Raw genomic sequence first — 15,949 nt, 5'->3', positions numbered from 1 at the left:
AACAACCCTGTCTGGTTTGGAGTATATTTTTGTTATTGTGCACAAGGTCGCGGTGAAAGGTCAAAGGCAAGAGAATTGTATTTAAACTTTGTATTATGATCCATATTTGAGAGAAAGTCTTGGGGTTTAATAAAGTGTGCTCAAAAGTTCCCCCCTTTCTGTAGTGAATAAAAAACTAAAAAACTAAAAGATAAATGGTTTAAAAACCAAGACTTTTCTCGCCTGAACGGCTTTGTCCATATTCTAATAAAAATTATTCCGAAATACCCTTTGTATATTGATGTAGACTTTTATTCTGTGTTTCAAATTGCACATTAATGAACATAGGTGCTCAAATGTTTTGATGAAGGAGTGTTTCTGCACATTTCACACGCATTTTTTCACGGCACCAAATGCTATAGAAGCGTTAAACCTCTTGTAAAAACATATTAAATTATAATATATTGTTATGTTATAACAGACCACGGGTAGACAGGGTTTCCTTCAGCTTTGTTTTCCTTCCTTATCATTTATGGTCAGCGGGCTGTTTCCCAGTTGTTTTGTATCAGATTTTGTCAGAAGACCCCACTGCTTCTACAGCAGACCCAGCCCTCCCTAAAGCTTTGAAGATTCACAATTGCCATTGAGTCTTGACTCTTCTCTCTTCTGGTCTTGACTCTTCTCTCTTCTGTTCTTCACTCTTCTATCTTCTGGTCTTGACTCTTCTCTCTTCTGTTGTTCTCTCTTCTGTTCTTCACTCTTCTCTCCTTTCCTCTTCTGTTCTTCCTTACTCCCCTCCTCTTCTGCTCTTCCATACTCCCCTCCACCTCTGTTCTTCCTTACTCCCCTCCACCTCTGTAACCCCCCTCCCCTATCTTTTCTCCCCTCACCTCTACCTGACCCCCCCACCCTCCGCTTTCCCGCCGCCACCTCTTGCTCAGCCCGCCCCGCTCCCATTCGTCGCCCCCCTCTCGCCCCCGCTGAACCCTCCTCCCCCCCTCCTCCCTCTTATGGCAGCCGCTGCGCGGCAGAGTTAGCGACCCTAGACCCAAGGGTAGCTCGCTCCCCCTGCCGCTGCAGCTCCACCAGCCCAGGCTCCTGACACCTCCAAGCAAGACCTGCTAAAAACAGTAAGTACTCCCCCCGCCCAGCCCCTCGCCCAGCCCCGCGCTACTCACCTCTCTTCTCCTGTACCTCTGTCTTCTGCCTTCCGCTCCCTCCTCCAACCTCTCTCCGCACCTCTGCTGTCCTTCTTCCCTTCGCTCTCTGCTCCTCTTCTGCAGCCCTCTTGCTGCGTGTTCTGCTCTTCCTCGGCCCTGCTCCTCTTCCTCACCGCGTTCTCTTCCTGCTTCTTTCTTCATCCTTGGTCTTCATCTGTGTTCTTCATCTGTGTTTCTTCTTTCTCCTTTGCACCCTGACCTGCGTGTTCTCTCTTCTTCTGTGTCCTTCTTCTGTGTTCTTCATCTGTGTTTCTTCTTTCTCCTCTGCACCCCGACCTGCGTGTTCTTTCTTCTTTCTTCATCTGTGTTCTTCATCTGTGTTCTTCATCTGTGTTTCTTCTTTCTCCTCGGCACCCCGACCTGCGTGTTCTCTCTTCTTCTGTGTCCTTCTTCTGTGTTCTTCATCTGTGTTCTTCATCTGTGTTTCTTCTTTCTTCTCTGCACCCCGTCCTGCGTGTTCTTCTCCTTCTATGTACTTTTCTCTGCGTGTTCCTTCTCTTCCTTCGTGGTCTCCTCCCATCTTCCGGACGCTTCCCCTCTGCCTCTCAGGTCTCTCCTCTTCTGCCTGACTCCTCTCCTTGACCCTTCTCCCATCTCTCCGGACTCTTCTCCTCCTCTTCTTGATTCCTCTCCCTTCTCTCTTGACTTTTCTCTCCTCTTCTTCTTTACCCTTCTTCTTGACTCTTTTCTCTTCTGGTCTTGACTCTTTTCTCTTCTGGTCTTCTCTCTTCTCTCTTCTGGTCTTCTCTCTTCTGTTCTTCACTCTTCTCTCTTCTGTTCTTCACTCTTCTCTCTTCTGTTCTTCACTCTTGTCTCCTCTTCTGCTCTTCCATACTCCCCTCCTCTTCTGCTCTTCCATACTCCCCTCCACCTCTGTTCTTCCTTACTCCCCTCCACCTCTGCAACCCCCCTCCCCTATCTTTTCTCCCCTCCCCTCTACCTGACCCCCCCCACCCTCCGCTTTCCCGCCGCCACCTCCTGCTCGCCCCGCCCCCCGCTCCCATTCGCCGCCCCCAGCTGACCCCTCCTCCCCCCTCCTCCCTCTTATGGCGGCCGCTGCGTGGCCGCGCAGCTGGCGCGCCAAGGGCAAGCCCGTCTGCGCCCGTCCGCGCCTGGACCGTGCCCAGCGCCACGACCCCTGGCCCCCAGCACTCCCAAACCCCGCAGCACCGCTATGACCCCAGCACCCTCCACGCCCTCAACCCGGGGCGCTCCAGCACCTGCTTCCTAGCCAACCCGAAACGTACCCACGGACCCTTCGACTGCCACACCTGCAAACCCACCTTCCACCGCGAAACCACACCGGCTGCCAGCCCACGCGACAACAACCACCTCAAATGCATCCTGATCAACGCACGCTCCGTCCACAAGCATGACATTGAACTATGGGACCTCCTGGACTCCACCGGACGTCGCCTTAATCACTGAGACCTGGATGAACGCCTCTTCGGCTCCCGACATCGCCATAGCCATCCCCGACGGCTACAAGATCTCCAGGAGAGACCGCACCAACCAAGTCGGTGGAGGAATCGCCATCGTCTTCAAGGACTCCATCAACGTCACCACCTCCACAGAAGACACCCCCCTCGCTGCCGAACACCTTCACTTCCAGATCCACACAGACCCCAGGACCACCCTCAGAGGAACTCTCATCTACAGACCCCCTGGTCCTCGCGCCCTCTTCAGCGACTCTATCACTGAATTCATCTCCCCGCATGCCCTTGCCTTGCCGGACTACATCCTCCTCGGAGACCTCAACTTCCACCTGGAACAGAACAACGACCCCAACACCACCGCCCTGCTCGCCAATCTCGGTCTCAAGTAACTGGTGAACACCCCCACCCACATCGCCGGACACACGCTCGACCCCATCTTCTCCGCCAGCAACCACGTATCCTTCAGCCACTCCTCCGTTATACACTGGACCAACCACAGATGTGTCCACTTCACCTTCCGACGTGAGACGCACCACCTCCGCACACAATCCATCCCACGCCGACATTGGAACAAAATCCCAGCGGAACAGCTTCTCTCCACTCTCAGCCACAACCAACCCACCTTCTCCACCGACCCCAACGACGCAGCCCTCAGCCTCATGCACTGGATCACCAACTGCGCAGACAACCTCGCTCACCTCAGACGCCTTCCAAGACAGACCAACACCAAGAAACCTCTCTGGTTCACAGACACCCTCAAGGAATCTAAAAAAAACTGCTGCACCCTTGAGAAACCCTGGCGCAAGGACCACACCGCAGATAACATGGCTGCCCTCAAGAACGCCACCCGTGAACACCACCAACTGATCCGCGCCACCAAAATAAATTCCTTCACAGACAGACTGGACAAGAACACTCACAACAGCAAAGAACTCTTCAACATTGTCAAAGAGCTCTCTAACCCTAAAGCCAATGCCAACGCCATCACGCCCTCACAAGACCTCTGCAACTCCCTCGCCACCTTCTTCCATCGTAAGATCACCAACCTAAACGACAGCTTCGGACACCAGACCCAGCCAACCACCACAGAACCTACAACCCCAGCCATCACCCTCAACGCCTGGACTCACATTAACACTGAAGAGACCAAAGCCACCATGAACTCCATCCACACCGGTGCCCCCTCGGACCCCTGCCCTCACTTCATCTTCAGCAAAGCCAACGACATCATCGCCCGCATCTCCAGACCATCATCAACAGCTCGTTTGCTTCTGCCACCTTCCCCGAGAGCTGGAAACACGCAGAAGTCAACGCCCTACTGAAGAAACCTACGGCGGACCCCAGCGACCTGAAGAACTTCTGCCTCATCTCGCTCCTCCCCTTCCCCGCCAAAGTCATAGAGAAGACCGTCAACAAGCAACTTACAAACTTCCTGAAAGACAACAACCTACTCGACCCCTCTTAGTCCGGATTCCGAGCCAATCACAGCACAGAAACCGCCCTCATCTCAGTCACAGACGACATCAGAACTCTGATGGACAATGGAGAAACAGTCGCCCTCATCCTCCTCGACTTCTCAGCTGCCTTTGACACCGTCTGCCACCGAACCCTAATATCCTGCCTCCACTCCACCGGGATCCAAGGACAGGCCCTGGACTGGATCACCTCCTTCCTCTCCAATCGCTCCCAAAGAGTCTACCTCCCACCTTTCCGCTCAGACCCCACCGAGATCATCTGCGGGGTCCCACAAGGCTCCTCGCTCTGCCCGACTCTCTTCAATATCTACATGAGCCCCCTCACCGACATCGTATGCAAACACAACATCAACATCACCTCCTACGCCGATGACACTCAGCTGATATTTTCCCTCACCAAGGACCCCACTGGCGCCAAGACCAACCTGCAAGATGGAATGAGAGACGTCGCAGAATGGATGAAACTCAGCCGTCTGAAACTGAACTCAGACAAAACGGAAGTCCTCATCCTCGGAAACACCCCGTCCGCCTGGGACGACTCCTGGTGGCCCACGGCCCTTGGCACTGCACCAACCCCCTCAGACCACGCACGCAACCTCGGATTCATCCTTGACCCTCTTCTCACCATGACCAAACAAGTCAACGCTGTATCATCCTCCTGCTTCCTCACCCTCCGCATGCTCCGAAAGATCTTCCGCTGGATCCCCGCCGACACCAGAAAGACCGTGACCCATGCCCTCGTCACGAGCCGCCTGGACTACGGCAACACCCTATACGCAGGAACCACGGCTAAACTCCAGAAACGCCTGCAGCGAATTCAAAACTCCTCCGTCCGCCTCGTCCTCGACATACCCCGCAACAGCCACATCTCCGCCCACCTGAGACACCTGCAATGGCTTCCCGTCAACAAAAGGATCACCTTCCGGCTCCTCACCCACGCACACAAAGCCCTCCACAACAAGGGACCCGAAGACCTCAACCGTCGCCTCAGTTTCTACACGCCCACCCGTCAACTTCGCTCCGCCAACCTCGCACTCGCCGCCATCCCTAGCATCCGCCGCACCACGGCAGGTGGGAAATCCTTCTCCTACCTGGCGGCCAAGACATGGAACTCCCTCCCCACCAACCTCAGGACCACCCAGGACCACCTCGCATTCCGGAGGCAACTCAAGACCTGGCTCTTCGAGCAGCAGTAACCCCTTCCCCCTAGCGCCTTGAGACCCTCACGGGTGAGTAGCGTGATTTATAAATGTTTTTGATTTGATTTGATTTGATTTGATTTGATTTGATTGAGTAAAACAGAAAAGCACCTCTGGAACACATTGCCAAAGAGTGCTAAATTCGAGGACGAGTATACTCAACTGTAGTTGAATGTTCAAGGGAGTGTGTCGTTATATGAAAAAAGATTTGTATTGTCTCAGATTTAGCAGATGGATGGTTATTCACATAAGGAAACAGAAGATCACGTTTTACAAGGATCCCCATGAGACTGCTTTAGAAGATACATTTTCCTTCATTGTGGGATGCCATCTGCCTTTTAGCGGTTAGTTGTAATAAAGTTTGAATGTCATTCTATTCTTCTGTGTGCATAGAAGAGGGGTGTGTCCCAGCAAGATAGCTGATTAGACGCTTCACTCGGCACTCCTGCCAGCATCTAAATAATCCTGCCTATAGCCTGAGCAATTCTAAAAGGAACAGACCAAGACAATGTGCCGCTGCATTGCATGCCTTATACACTGCCCGGGGCTCCTTAATTGAGACTCTGAGCTGCTAAGTGAGATGAAATTCACTGCAGCCCTGTGAACACGGGCTGCCTTCGTTTTGGTCCTTGCAATAGTGTGGCTCTGGAGGACCAGTGAGGGGCATTCCCGGTTCCCCCACCCTAGAGACTGTAGCCCTGTCAGATGAGACCCTGCACTGCTCCAGATGTGGGGTGGTGTGGCTGCGGACTTGCGATCTACCCAGCAGAGCTACTTAACTGAACTGGGTTAGGATTGGCAGTGAGGTGGACTTCGAGTGAGACACCCAGCGGAGGTAGCAGAGGGGGCGGGCTCATTCCATGCCTTAGCCCTGGCAACGGGCCACTGCCTTGCCTGGGTCGGAGGTGGACTCTCCGCAGGGAGTTGTGCCACCTGAGGCCTACCCCTGAATGCAGCCATGTGATGGTGAGAGCTGCCTCGAGGAAGTGCAGCAACGCCGCTGTTTCTGTGCCTGTGACGGGCTGGGACATCTGTAAACACATAGCAGCGAAAACACCTGAGGAATTCCTGAGGGCCAGTGATTACTTTTCCTCAATCCCGACCTGACCCTGTGGATCCGTTTCCTAAATTTAGATGAGGTGTGGAGTGACTAATGACTGCTGTGCCCACTCTGGTGCAGTTCCTTGTGGCTGCTGTAGCGACGCTTGCCCTAGGTGTGGGGGTATGTGGAGAGCCCTGATAGTTGGCTGTGAGAGACTGTCTAGCGGTGGAAAGCCCTCAGTTCTTGGGATACACGGAAGACTGGTGTCCTGTTCCTGTATGTGGTTCACCTCGTCTTGAAGCTGCACGGGCCCTGGCTGAACTGATTGTGGGCCCTGTGTAACTTTTGGACCTGAGGTAATGAGGCTGCTGCCACATGACTGTCTCTGAAAGAAAGGTTGTGAGGTGAGCCTAGTTTATCTGTGACAAGGGACTGGTTGACACTGGGAGGCCCCGGTCTGGAAAACACAAACTAATGGCTGGTGTCCCATTCTTATGCGTGGTTGACCTTTGCTTTGGGTGACGCTGCTCCTGACTAGACCATTGGTGGATCCTGCAGCACCCTTGGCCTTGAGGCTGCGAGGCTGGCTTGTGGAGGGCTAGTACGAGGGGTTGGTCACCCTCCCTTTGGGACTGAAATAACCTGCAGAAGGCCTGAGCCCCCACTACTGCATGGTGGTCCTGTGCAGCCTACTAATCATGGGCCCTCCTGACTATCAGGAGCCCTCCTGGCTGGGATGGACTCAGTTGCTCCCACCATGGGGAAAGATAAAGAGCACTAAGCCGGCCTAGCTAAACAAGGTACTGAATTATATGGAGCTGCCCCTCACCGGAGGGACAGACCCAGGAAGGAGCTCCAGCTGATGGTGCAGAGAAGCAAGCAGGGGTCAGTCACTCTTTGGTAGACCTAATTGCGGCAATCCAAAAGTCTTGCGATGAGCTGGCACATAAGATTGGCTCTTTCACTGTAGACAGCCACCTACTCTGCACTAATTTGCGCAAGGTGCCAGAGCGAGTGACCGCTACAGAACATGAATGCCTTACAACAAGAGGACAGCACTCTCCATTGCACTGTAATCTGCCTACAACAATAAGAAACCAAACTGGATGATAGAATGGAAGACTGGGGGAGATTCTTAGGAACAATTTACAATTTGTGGGCTTCCAGAAAGAGCAGAGGGCCAGTCCACTGAACCTTTCCTTAAGGACTGGATTACTACAGTCCTGATGCCTAAGAGACATTTTGCACAATGGAATGTGCACCTAGAGCCCTTGCCCCACAACAAAAACCTAGTGCTCCGCCTAGGGAGATCATTGCACACTTGTTTAATTTTCGTTGACAGGGACGCTAACTTGCAGACCACCTGCATAAGAGACCCTTAGTGTTTGAAGGTCATCCTTTCTCCATATACCCTGATTATACACAGAGGGTGCTAGAGTAGAGGAAGTCTTTTTTGTCAGTTAAGTGGTGGCTTGGGAAGCTCATCTTGAAATACAGTCTTATGTCACCAACAAAATTGAGGGTCCAACAATGGGGGTAGGCTTTGTTCTGTTTAATGGCCGTAGATGCCAGAGACTGGCTGGACCCCAAGGGGGGCAGATCTACCAAGCAGCTGTCCCAGATGGACTCATCTTGACCGACCATGCAGAATCAGGCAACACGCCTCCAGCTGCGATGAGGACGCTGGTAGAGACTAGAGGACAGCAGGCAGACAGAGAAAATTCTGATCTGCCCCGATGGCACTCTGTGGGCAATGGAGGAGGTCCCTGACTCTGAAGAGATCTGGAAGTAGATCAGGAGATGGCTTAACCCTGACCTAAGCCATGATTGGCATGGAACCTGATGTGCCATCGGGATCGAGAGAGTTCATGGATTTGAGCCTCACTATGACACCTCACCTCCACTCCTTGCTGATTGGGACCTACCCTGGGTCTGTGGAGGCTGGGGTGAGATGATACAATGAAACTGGCCATACAAGGTACTGTGAACTATCTAACTCAGATCATATTGCTGATGGGGTGATCTGGTTTATTTCCTATGTACCCTTTTTTTTCAATGCTTCTGGGCACGTTGGTTGGGATGCCTACAACTTAGATGCTAGTGGACACAGACAAGGGGCTTGAGTGCCTTGGCCTTGCACCTTCTCTCGAAAACCTAACCTCTTGCGAAGCACCAGTTTGAAGGGAGAGTCTTGACGAAGGTACTGTTTTGCAGTGTTTTCTTTTATTTGACTTTCAAAGCTGTGGTATGGGGCGGCGATTAGTGACTTCCATCTTGTCTAAGTTTGGATGGGTGGGTTGGCAACACTGCCCAAGGGGTGGGGGGAGTTGGAGAAGGATTTTGAATTCCCATTAAAGACATTGTTTGGGTAGTTGGCTCTACTTTTTTGTAACTGGTGCCTGCAGAAAGGGCTGATCCGAGTATGGGGTCGTAATTATGTGGAGAACTATGGGTGGTGGAGTAGTGAGCTGCTGAGCGGCATGAAATATGACTGTTTCCATGAGGACTTATTAACTGGGATCTCAGGGGGATAGCTCATTATGAGAAAAGTAGGCATGTGCATGCTTATTTAAAATGATGCAAGGTTGACATTGGATTTCTCTAGGAAATGCGTGTGTGGGAGGACTGTATTCCTAGCTTGCATACATGCTGGAGGGGGCAAATGTATGCTACATCATAGTCTGGCTATGCCGGAGGGGCGCTCATCTGGGTGGCCCCAGGGATGCCATTCAGGCACAAGAATCATATTGTGGATCCAGAGGGATGATAAGTTATACTCCATGGGGCGCTTGATGGCCGCAAGATCTGTTTTATTAATATCTACCCTATCAATGTGAATTGCCCAGATTTCTTCCCTGGGGTACTGGTGGTGGCATCACCATTTCTGGAACCTGTCATGATACTAGCAGAGAACTGCAACTATGTCTTGAGTGAGATGCTGGATCGGGAAATGCCTAAGCTTAATACTAGGACTCTTTTCACCACAGCGCTCCAGGATATGGTGGACGGGGTGCAACATATGACGCAGGAGACATCCCAAGCAAAAATTGTACTTTTGCCATATCTTGGCGACGGGCCTGTTAAGCCAATTAGAATACTGCTTTGTTTCCCCCAAGTTGGTGGCAACCATTACTGGCATAAACTATCTGACTCCCTACCTCTCTGACCATTCTCCAGTCTTGTTAAGTCTAGGGGGTGGGTCTGGTCATCCATTGATACCTTTCTGACACCACATGGCAGAGGCCCTGGTTGACTCACTATTTGCAGAAGCGGCCAATGACACACTAATACTTTACTTTATGAATAACTAGGGTTCAGCGAGTTGCAAGGCCATCAATTGGGAGGACATTATGGTGGTCTTGTGGACAGGGTTTGTATTACAAGCTCCTATGGGGTCCGACACCATTTAGAATGTGAAATTCAAATCCAGGAGCAGAAACTGGGAAAGCTGGAGGTGACACTCCCCACTGACTCTCGCAAATTGACTGCCCAGCACACTTCACGTACCCAGCAGTTGGATGATTTGCGCAGGCTTGAACACCACGATCACACAGCCAATTTGCAATGACTGCATAGGGAGGGCAACTGGACTGGAGCTCTACTGGCCCGACCGTCCACCGGGAGTCTCTAGAGTCCACTCTATTATCAGTGCCACAGACGCGGGCACCTTGGCCTACACACAACGGGTGATCAATGAAGTGTTTTACAATAACCTCATTGGTGTGTTTATACTGAGTGGCTATGCCCATCCTCGGACCCTCTGAGGGGTTCTTAATGATTATACAGCTCTGGAACCTTTACCCAGAATCCAGGTAGTCCTTAGATGCCCCACTGTTTAAGGAAGACATCCTGACTGCGATTAGGCCCCTCAAGCAGGTGAAGACCCCAGGTGGCAATGAACTCACTGCGGAATTCTATAACAAATACGTGGGAGTTCTAGCTGACCAGCTGCTAGAGGTATTTAATGAAGCATTAAAGAACGGCTCCTTGCCAACCTCCTTATGAGAAGCACTAGTGGTCATGATATTAAAACTGGGTGGAGATCCAACATCAGCCGCAGCCTACACACCGCTATCACTGCTCAACATGGATATGAACAACCTCAGCAGTATGTTGGTGGCTTGATTGCTTCCCCAAATGCCTACCCTGATACACTCGGACCAGTCGGGATTCATCCTGAGGTGGAATGTCCTTCACAACTTACACCCCTTGGCCCATGTCTACCATGCCCCACGTCTTTTGTCTGATGCATTGGCGCTCCTTAGCATTGAGCAAACATTTTATTCCCTGAGGTGCTTCAGAGGATGGGTCTAGGCCCTGTATATATCCAATGGGTTTGCCTCCTCTGTGCTGACGCATGTGCCCGGGTGCGATCAGGATGAATGGTATCTGAGCTCTTCTGGCTGAGCAGAGGCACTTAACAGGGTTGCAATCTCTCCCCGCTTCTATTTGCCATTACCATGGCGCCCTTGGTGGAGATGCTGCAGCAGGTAATGGGACCATGGGGCGTAACGCTGGGAGAGACTAACCACGTGGTCTCCCTATACTCTGACAGTACTCTAGTGTATTTGCTACAGTTGACTTATTCCGCACTAATCCTACTCAGTGTTATGTAGGCAATTGGAGAGATCTCTGGCCTATGCATCAAACCCAATAAATTGAAGTTATTTCCACTGAGATGACTTGTGGAAATCCCAGCAGATGAGTTGCCTAGAGTAGGTTTCATCTGGGTGCGGATGGAAGTCTGATATCTTGAGGGTGCACCTGACCATACAGCCCCAACATGTATCGAGCGGAATATGGGTAGAGTGATGGCGGGAGTGCGTGTCTTGATTCGATTCTAGAGGGAGTTGCCATTGTCCCTTATGGGCAGCAGAATTATCATAGTGAAGATAATAATGCTGCCTCAATGCCTTTATTTCCTTCAGAATATGATGTACGCAATCCCTTAACATTATTTTTGGACTCTTGATAGCCTAATAGATCTGCTATGGGGATAGAGACATTGAAGTGTCAGGCTTGGTACCCCACAGCGAGTGTAGAGTCGAGAGGGCTGGAGTTTCCACATTTGGAACTTTATTATATGGGGGCCCATTTACAGCATGCAATTCACTGGCTTGATACGAAGTCAAGTGGGAGAAGAGGCTACTCCAAGGCACACATGGAGGGAGGCCCCTACATGTCCTCCTGAAATCTGGGATCTGGATTCGCCAGCTGGTGGTAGGGGTCAGCGAAGGGGTGGTCAGTCGAATCATCAGCCATGCTCCATACACCCCTGATATGCATCTATGAGTAGTGTAGCCCTTCATGCAAATGGCAGACTCCATGTCGGTACAGAAATGGAAAGATGGATGATGTGAAACCATGTGGGATTTACATTCTAGGCAGCACTTCATTACACAGGAGTAGGCCGTTGACACCTTTGCCCTGGGCAAGAGACATTATCTCCAATATATGAAGATTTCTACATGGCCCGTTAGCATCGCCAGCCTTTCCTGATGAACCAATGAAGTCTGGCACTTTGACTACCATGCTAGAAATGGCTTAGAGTCACAGACTGATCTCGCACACGTCTCCCAATGACTGGAAGAACATCCATAAGGGGGTCCGGAAGGTCAGCTCCAACGTGTTTTTCAAACTCCTGCACTATAACTTTGTACATCAGATATACCTTACTCAACAAACGTTACACTCAATTTATGAAACTTTACCAGCTAGGTGTCCATGCTGCAGTGCCCAACAGGCAGATTTCTATATATGGTAGGGGCATGTCCATCCCTATTGGCGCAACATTCTGCACACTCTAAACAGGACCTCAGAGTGGGATACACAAATTGAGATCCATCTAGGACTACTGAGATTGCTTCTTCGCCTGCAAAGAAAAACTTAAGCTGGAAGTTCTTCCTCCTTGGACTTCTACGAGCTAAAAGGCATGGCCGTAACATGGCTGCAACTGACACCCCCCACCTATACAGGATAAGTTAAAAATATTTCTGAATGGATGAGGGCGGAAGGGGTGCGGATGCGTCACACCAGCAGAGATGACAGACTAGAGGAAGACTTGCGAGCATGGTCGGTTATGCTATCTGACCTGCAAGAGGTGCCGGACCGTCTTCCTCCATAGTTATGAACATGTGACACATTGCTCACACTAGGGGGAGGGCTTAGGAAGGGTTAAAGCCACTCTAGAATCTTGTTTAGTAAGATACAAATGTCTATCGACTAATTAACATGCGCCTTTGCTGGATGTACGGTGATGGGCCAACACGAAAGCAAAGAGGGGGAAGAGGGTGGCTATTTGTTATAAATGGGTTTTTGGACGTAAATAAATCAGTGGATAATTTTCTCTTTCCTATTCTGCATCATAGTACCAACCGTATGGGTTGACTCTGTGAGATGCTACTGTGCTATTTTGCTTTCTGTGTTGTAGATATTGTTTCTTCATATATCTACCTGTAGTGGCTGGGATTTCTCAACACTTTGAAGGTACTTGTGTTCTGGACGTTTATGCATATACCTGTAGGATACCGAGTTCTGTAGGGTGCAATACTATGTAATATCCAGATGATGTGATACATTGTCTATGTGTTATCCCTAAAAACCTAATATAGATCGTTTAAAAAACAAATGTTTGCTTAGAAGTCCCAAGAGCAGTACTGCACAAGTTGGAGAATGTGTCCTGTGCTGAGGATAGTATTATGGCATATCCACATGGCAAACCCACATGGGTGATAAACTAGAATAATCTGAGTAGACCGGGATATGGGAAGTTTCAACTGCTCCACACTGCAGACTAACACCTCACAGTAGCCTGTGACACATATTGTGGTCTTGAGCAAATCTACACCATTACTGTGAGTGCATACCCACAGGCCCTGCCACATATCAGTAAGGGCTACCTACCAAATGGGTGACCACAAACTCCTGTTTGATAACAAAAATAAGCCTAGTTATGTTTTGTCGTTTGCTGCTAGTCCCTGGCTGAAACCACATGTAAGTACCCTTGAATAGAGGCAACTCCACTTGATTGCCTGCAGGTGCAAGCTATGTATTGATCTGACCCAACCTTGACAGGCATTTACCAAATTCCTCTGCTTTATCTCTGACTCGTAGGAGAGCTAATCACCATTTATTTCAATCTCTAGCTGACTGATGAGACCAAGCCCCGTAAAATGTTTGAGATGATAGGTTTTTGTCTTCTCTGACTCTGATGCCTGGTTAGAGCTTAACAACAGTTTCTTCATTGCCTCACTGGCCATGCAACAGCTGATGAATCACTGTAGAAGCACGTGTGAGCCACAATTAGTACATGAGACAACACTACAAAGTAGGTCCATGTAATATAATGCATAAGGGGGACATCCGAAAATTAAAAAATATTTAAGTACAAATATCAATGGATTTCTTATGACTTATGTTCTAAGGAAGGCAACGAATAGCACAATGGTGGACGAAGCCCTGAAGCTAGTATTAAAAAGACCTCTCTGGATAGCAAGAGTTCATCTTACTTCATTGCAAGAATTGCCCACCACTGTCTGCAAACAAGGATTTGGTGATGACAATGTGAGCAAATATGGAATAAGTGGCTCCTCAGTTGCAAGGCCACACTATTATCCTTCTTGTTTTGTATTTGTAGAGCCGGATGTACATAGCTTCTTTGCCAAAAATACTACACATATTGCTTGTGTATCTTGTTGAAGCTGTTTTGTGTTTGCTCATCTTTTTTAGGTAATTCAGGCAACTATTGAGAAGCACAAACAAAACAGTGAAACATTCAGAGCTTTTAACAGTTCTTTTTCAAGGGAAGAGGAACTACCTCCGGACTCCTCTGTAAGTAAAAAAAAAAAAAAAATGTTCACCTACGTAAAACATACAAGAATTGTTTTGGTAATTTACATTGTTGTGTAAGTTACGACTTCAGCATAACTCTACAAGGTGTCCTTTCCCACCCACGGTTAACACAAGTGAACTTGGTTAAAATGCACCAGTGGTTAATGTGAAAGACCAGTTATTGTAGCCCAAGAAGACGCTATTCAATGTGTAATTGAGATAGGAGTATTGCTTTTTAGGTTACTAACAACTTCATAAATGGATCAGGTCACCATAGAAGTAACATACCTTGTTTCATTATTTACAGTATCACACACACACTGTACTAAGAAGAATGAACTCTTTTAAGAAAAAAATATTTATTACTTCAGGAATAATCTATTTTTCAGGATGTCTAAAGCAGTTACACAGAATATTATAAGAATAGCAGGAAGACTCGTTATAAGTAATGAGAATAAAATGAACATTTCTAGGATGTTTTAAAATGTCATTTAAAACCTAAACCCCTAATGCCTATTTGCATGTGCTACACTAAGAGAGCATGGAAGGCAGAGCAACTTGCAGTTTAGAGTTTATAAGGAAAGAGAGCTGCACAGCATACTTTATTGACAGCAAAGGTTGTCTTTGTCAGCGGAAGAGTGAAGACAGTGTTCCCCTTGAAGGGAAAACACATGCTGCAGTAGCAATCAGTTGGTCTCCCTCCATGAGTCGACTTTATCAGCTTCAGGCTTCGGAAGAGATGTAGCATCTGTGAAGTGTGCTGACAGTAGGTGAGACTGTCTCTGGCAGAATCTCAGGCGATAATCTGGGGGAGTGACCTCTCCTGACAAGTGGTAAAGTGGTAGTCCTTATATACTAAATCTTATCAGAAATTGAAATTTCTGACATAAGTCCAGGAATGCCTGACTAATTATGCTTTAAGGTGCAGTTCCCAGATGTTTTCTTATGAACATATAAGGTAAAAGGATGTCAATTCAGACAACAACATTTTGGTTATATGTCTGCATGTGTTCTTATTATACATTGACTTGGTAAAGAGTAGACATTTGACCCAGACAAATTTTGCATTAAATGTTGTGTCAGTCATTAATCAAATTACTGCATGCTTTCACAGTTCCTAGAAAGTTAAGGTCAGATGACATCTGCATCTAAGGGAAAACCTGACAATGATTCTGCTGGAATCGGGAAAGATGGCTACTTCCATTGTTTGAAAGTGGGAAGATAGCAAGCTCCATTAGCCAAGATAGAGTCGGGCCTACATAAGATGGAGTTCGACGTGGGGGATTTTACACCAACATTTTGTCACTTTCACTGATTGCTGGAAAACAACTATCTAAATGCAACTTTAAAAAACAGTTACTGTTAAACTCACTTTTTTTCTTCATTATGAAATTCTGCATAACCTGGTGAAAGAATGAATGAAGCAAACCACACCCCTTGCACAGGCAATAAAGTCATACATGCCTCTGCTCTTAGTCCTTCTTATTCTCCTGATTGGATAAGACTCAACATTTTGCCAAGACTTTTGTGTACAGCTTGTCCAATCTCTGTTCAGTAATTTCCGATTCTCTCCCTCAGAGTATGCTTTGTTTCTTTTTTGAGTTTCTTTCAGTGCCACAAACCCCCTTGTCTAAGACAAAACTCTGCACAAAGCCTGTACCATTTATTCTGATTCTGACGTTCAGTGATGGTCTGTACACCATACACTCAGGTCATAGGCTACTCCCTAAGGATATTCATTTAAGCTCCTGGAATATGTTTGCTAAGA

At 48.7% G+C, this 15,949-nt stretch overlaps 1 protein-coding gene across 7 annotated transcripts in view; it reads left to right on the top strand.

Moving 5' to 3' along the window:
* The window catches only part of FGD3 (FYVE, RhoGEF and PH domain containing 3), a 554,715-nt gene that overhangs the window by 434,171 nt on the left and 104,595 nt on the right, over positions 1-15,949 (top strand). For all 7 annotated transcript variants that reach the window (XM_069206420.1, XM_069206423.1, XM_069206421.1 and 4 more), the window contains one exon: positions 14,080-14,181. In XM_069206420.1, the coding sequence (XP_069062521.1) occupies positions 14,080-14,181 (102 nt within the window). The remainder of the gene's footprint in view (positions 1-14,079; positions 14,182-15,949) is intronic.

This window comes from Pleurodeles waltl, chromosome 9, assembly GCF_031143425.1.
Source record: "Pleurodeles waltl isolate 20211129_DDA chromosome 9, aPleWal1.hap1.20221129, whole genome shotgun sequence".
NCBI classification, from domain to species: domain Eukaryota; kingdom Metazoa; phylum Chordata; class Amphibia; order Caudata; family Salamandridae; genus Pleurodeles; species Pleurodeles waltl.
This window is presented reverse-complemented; position numbering and strand designations above follow the sequence as displayed.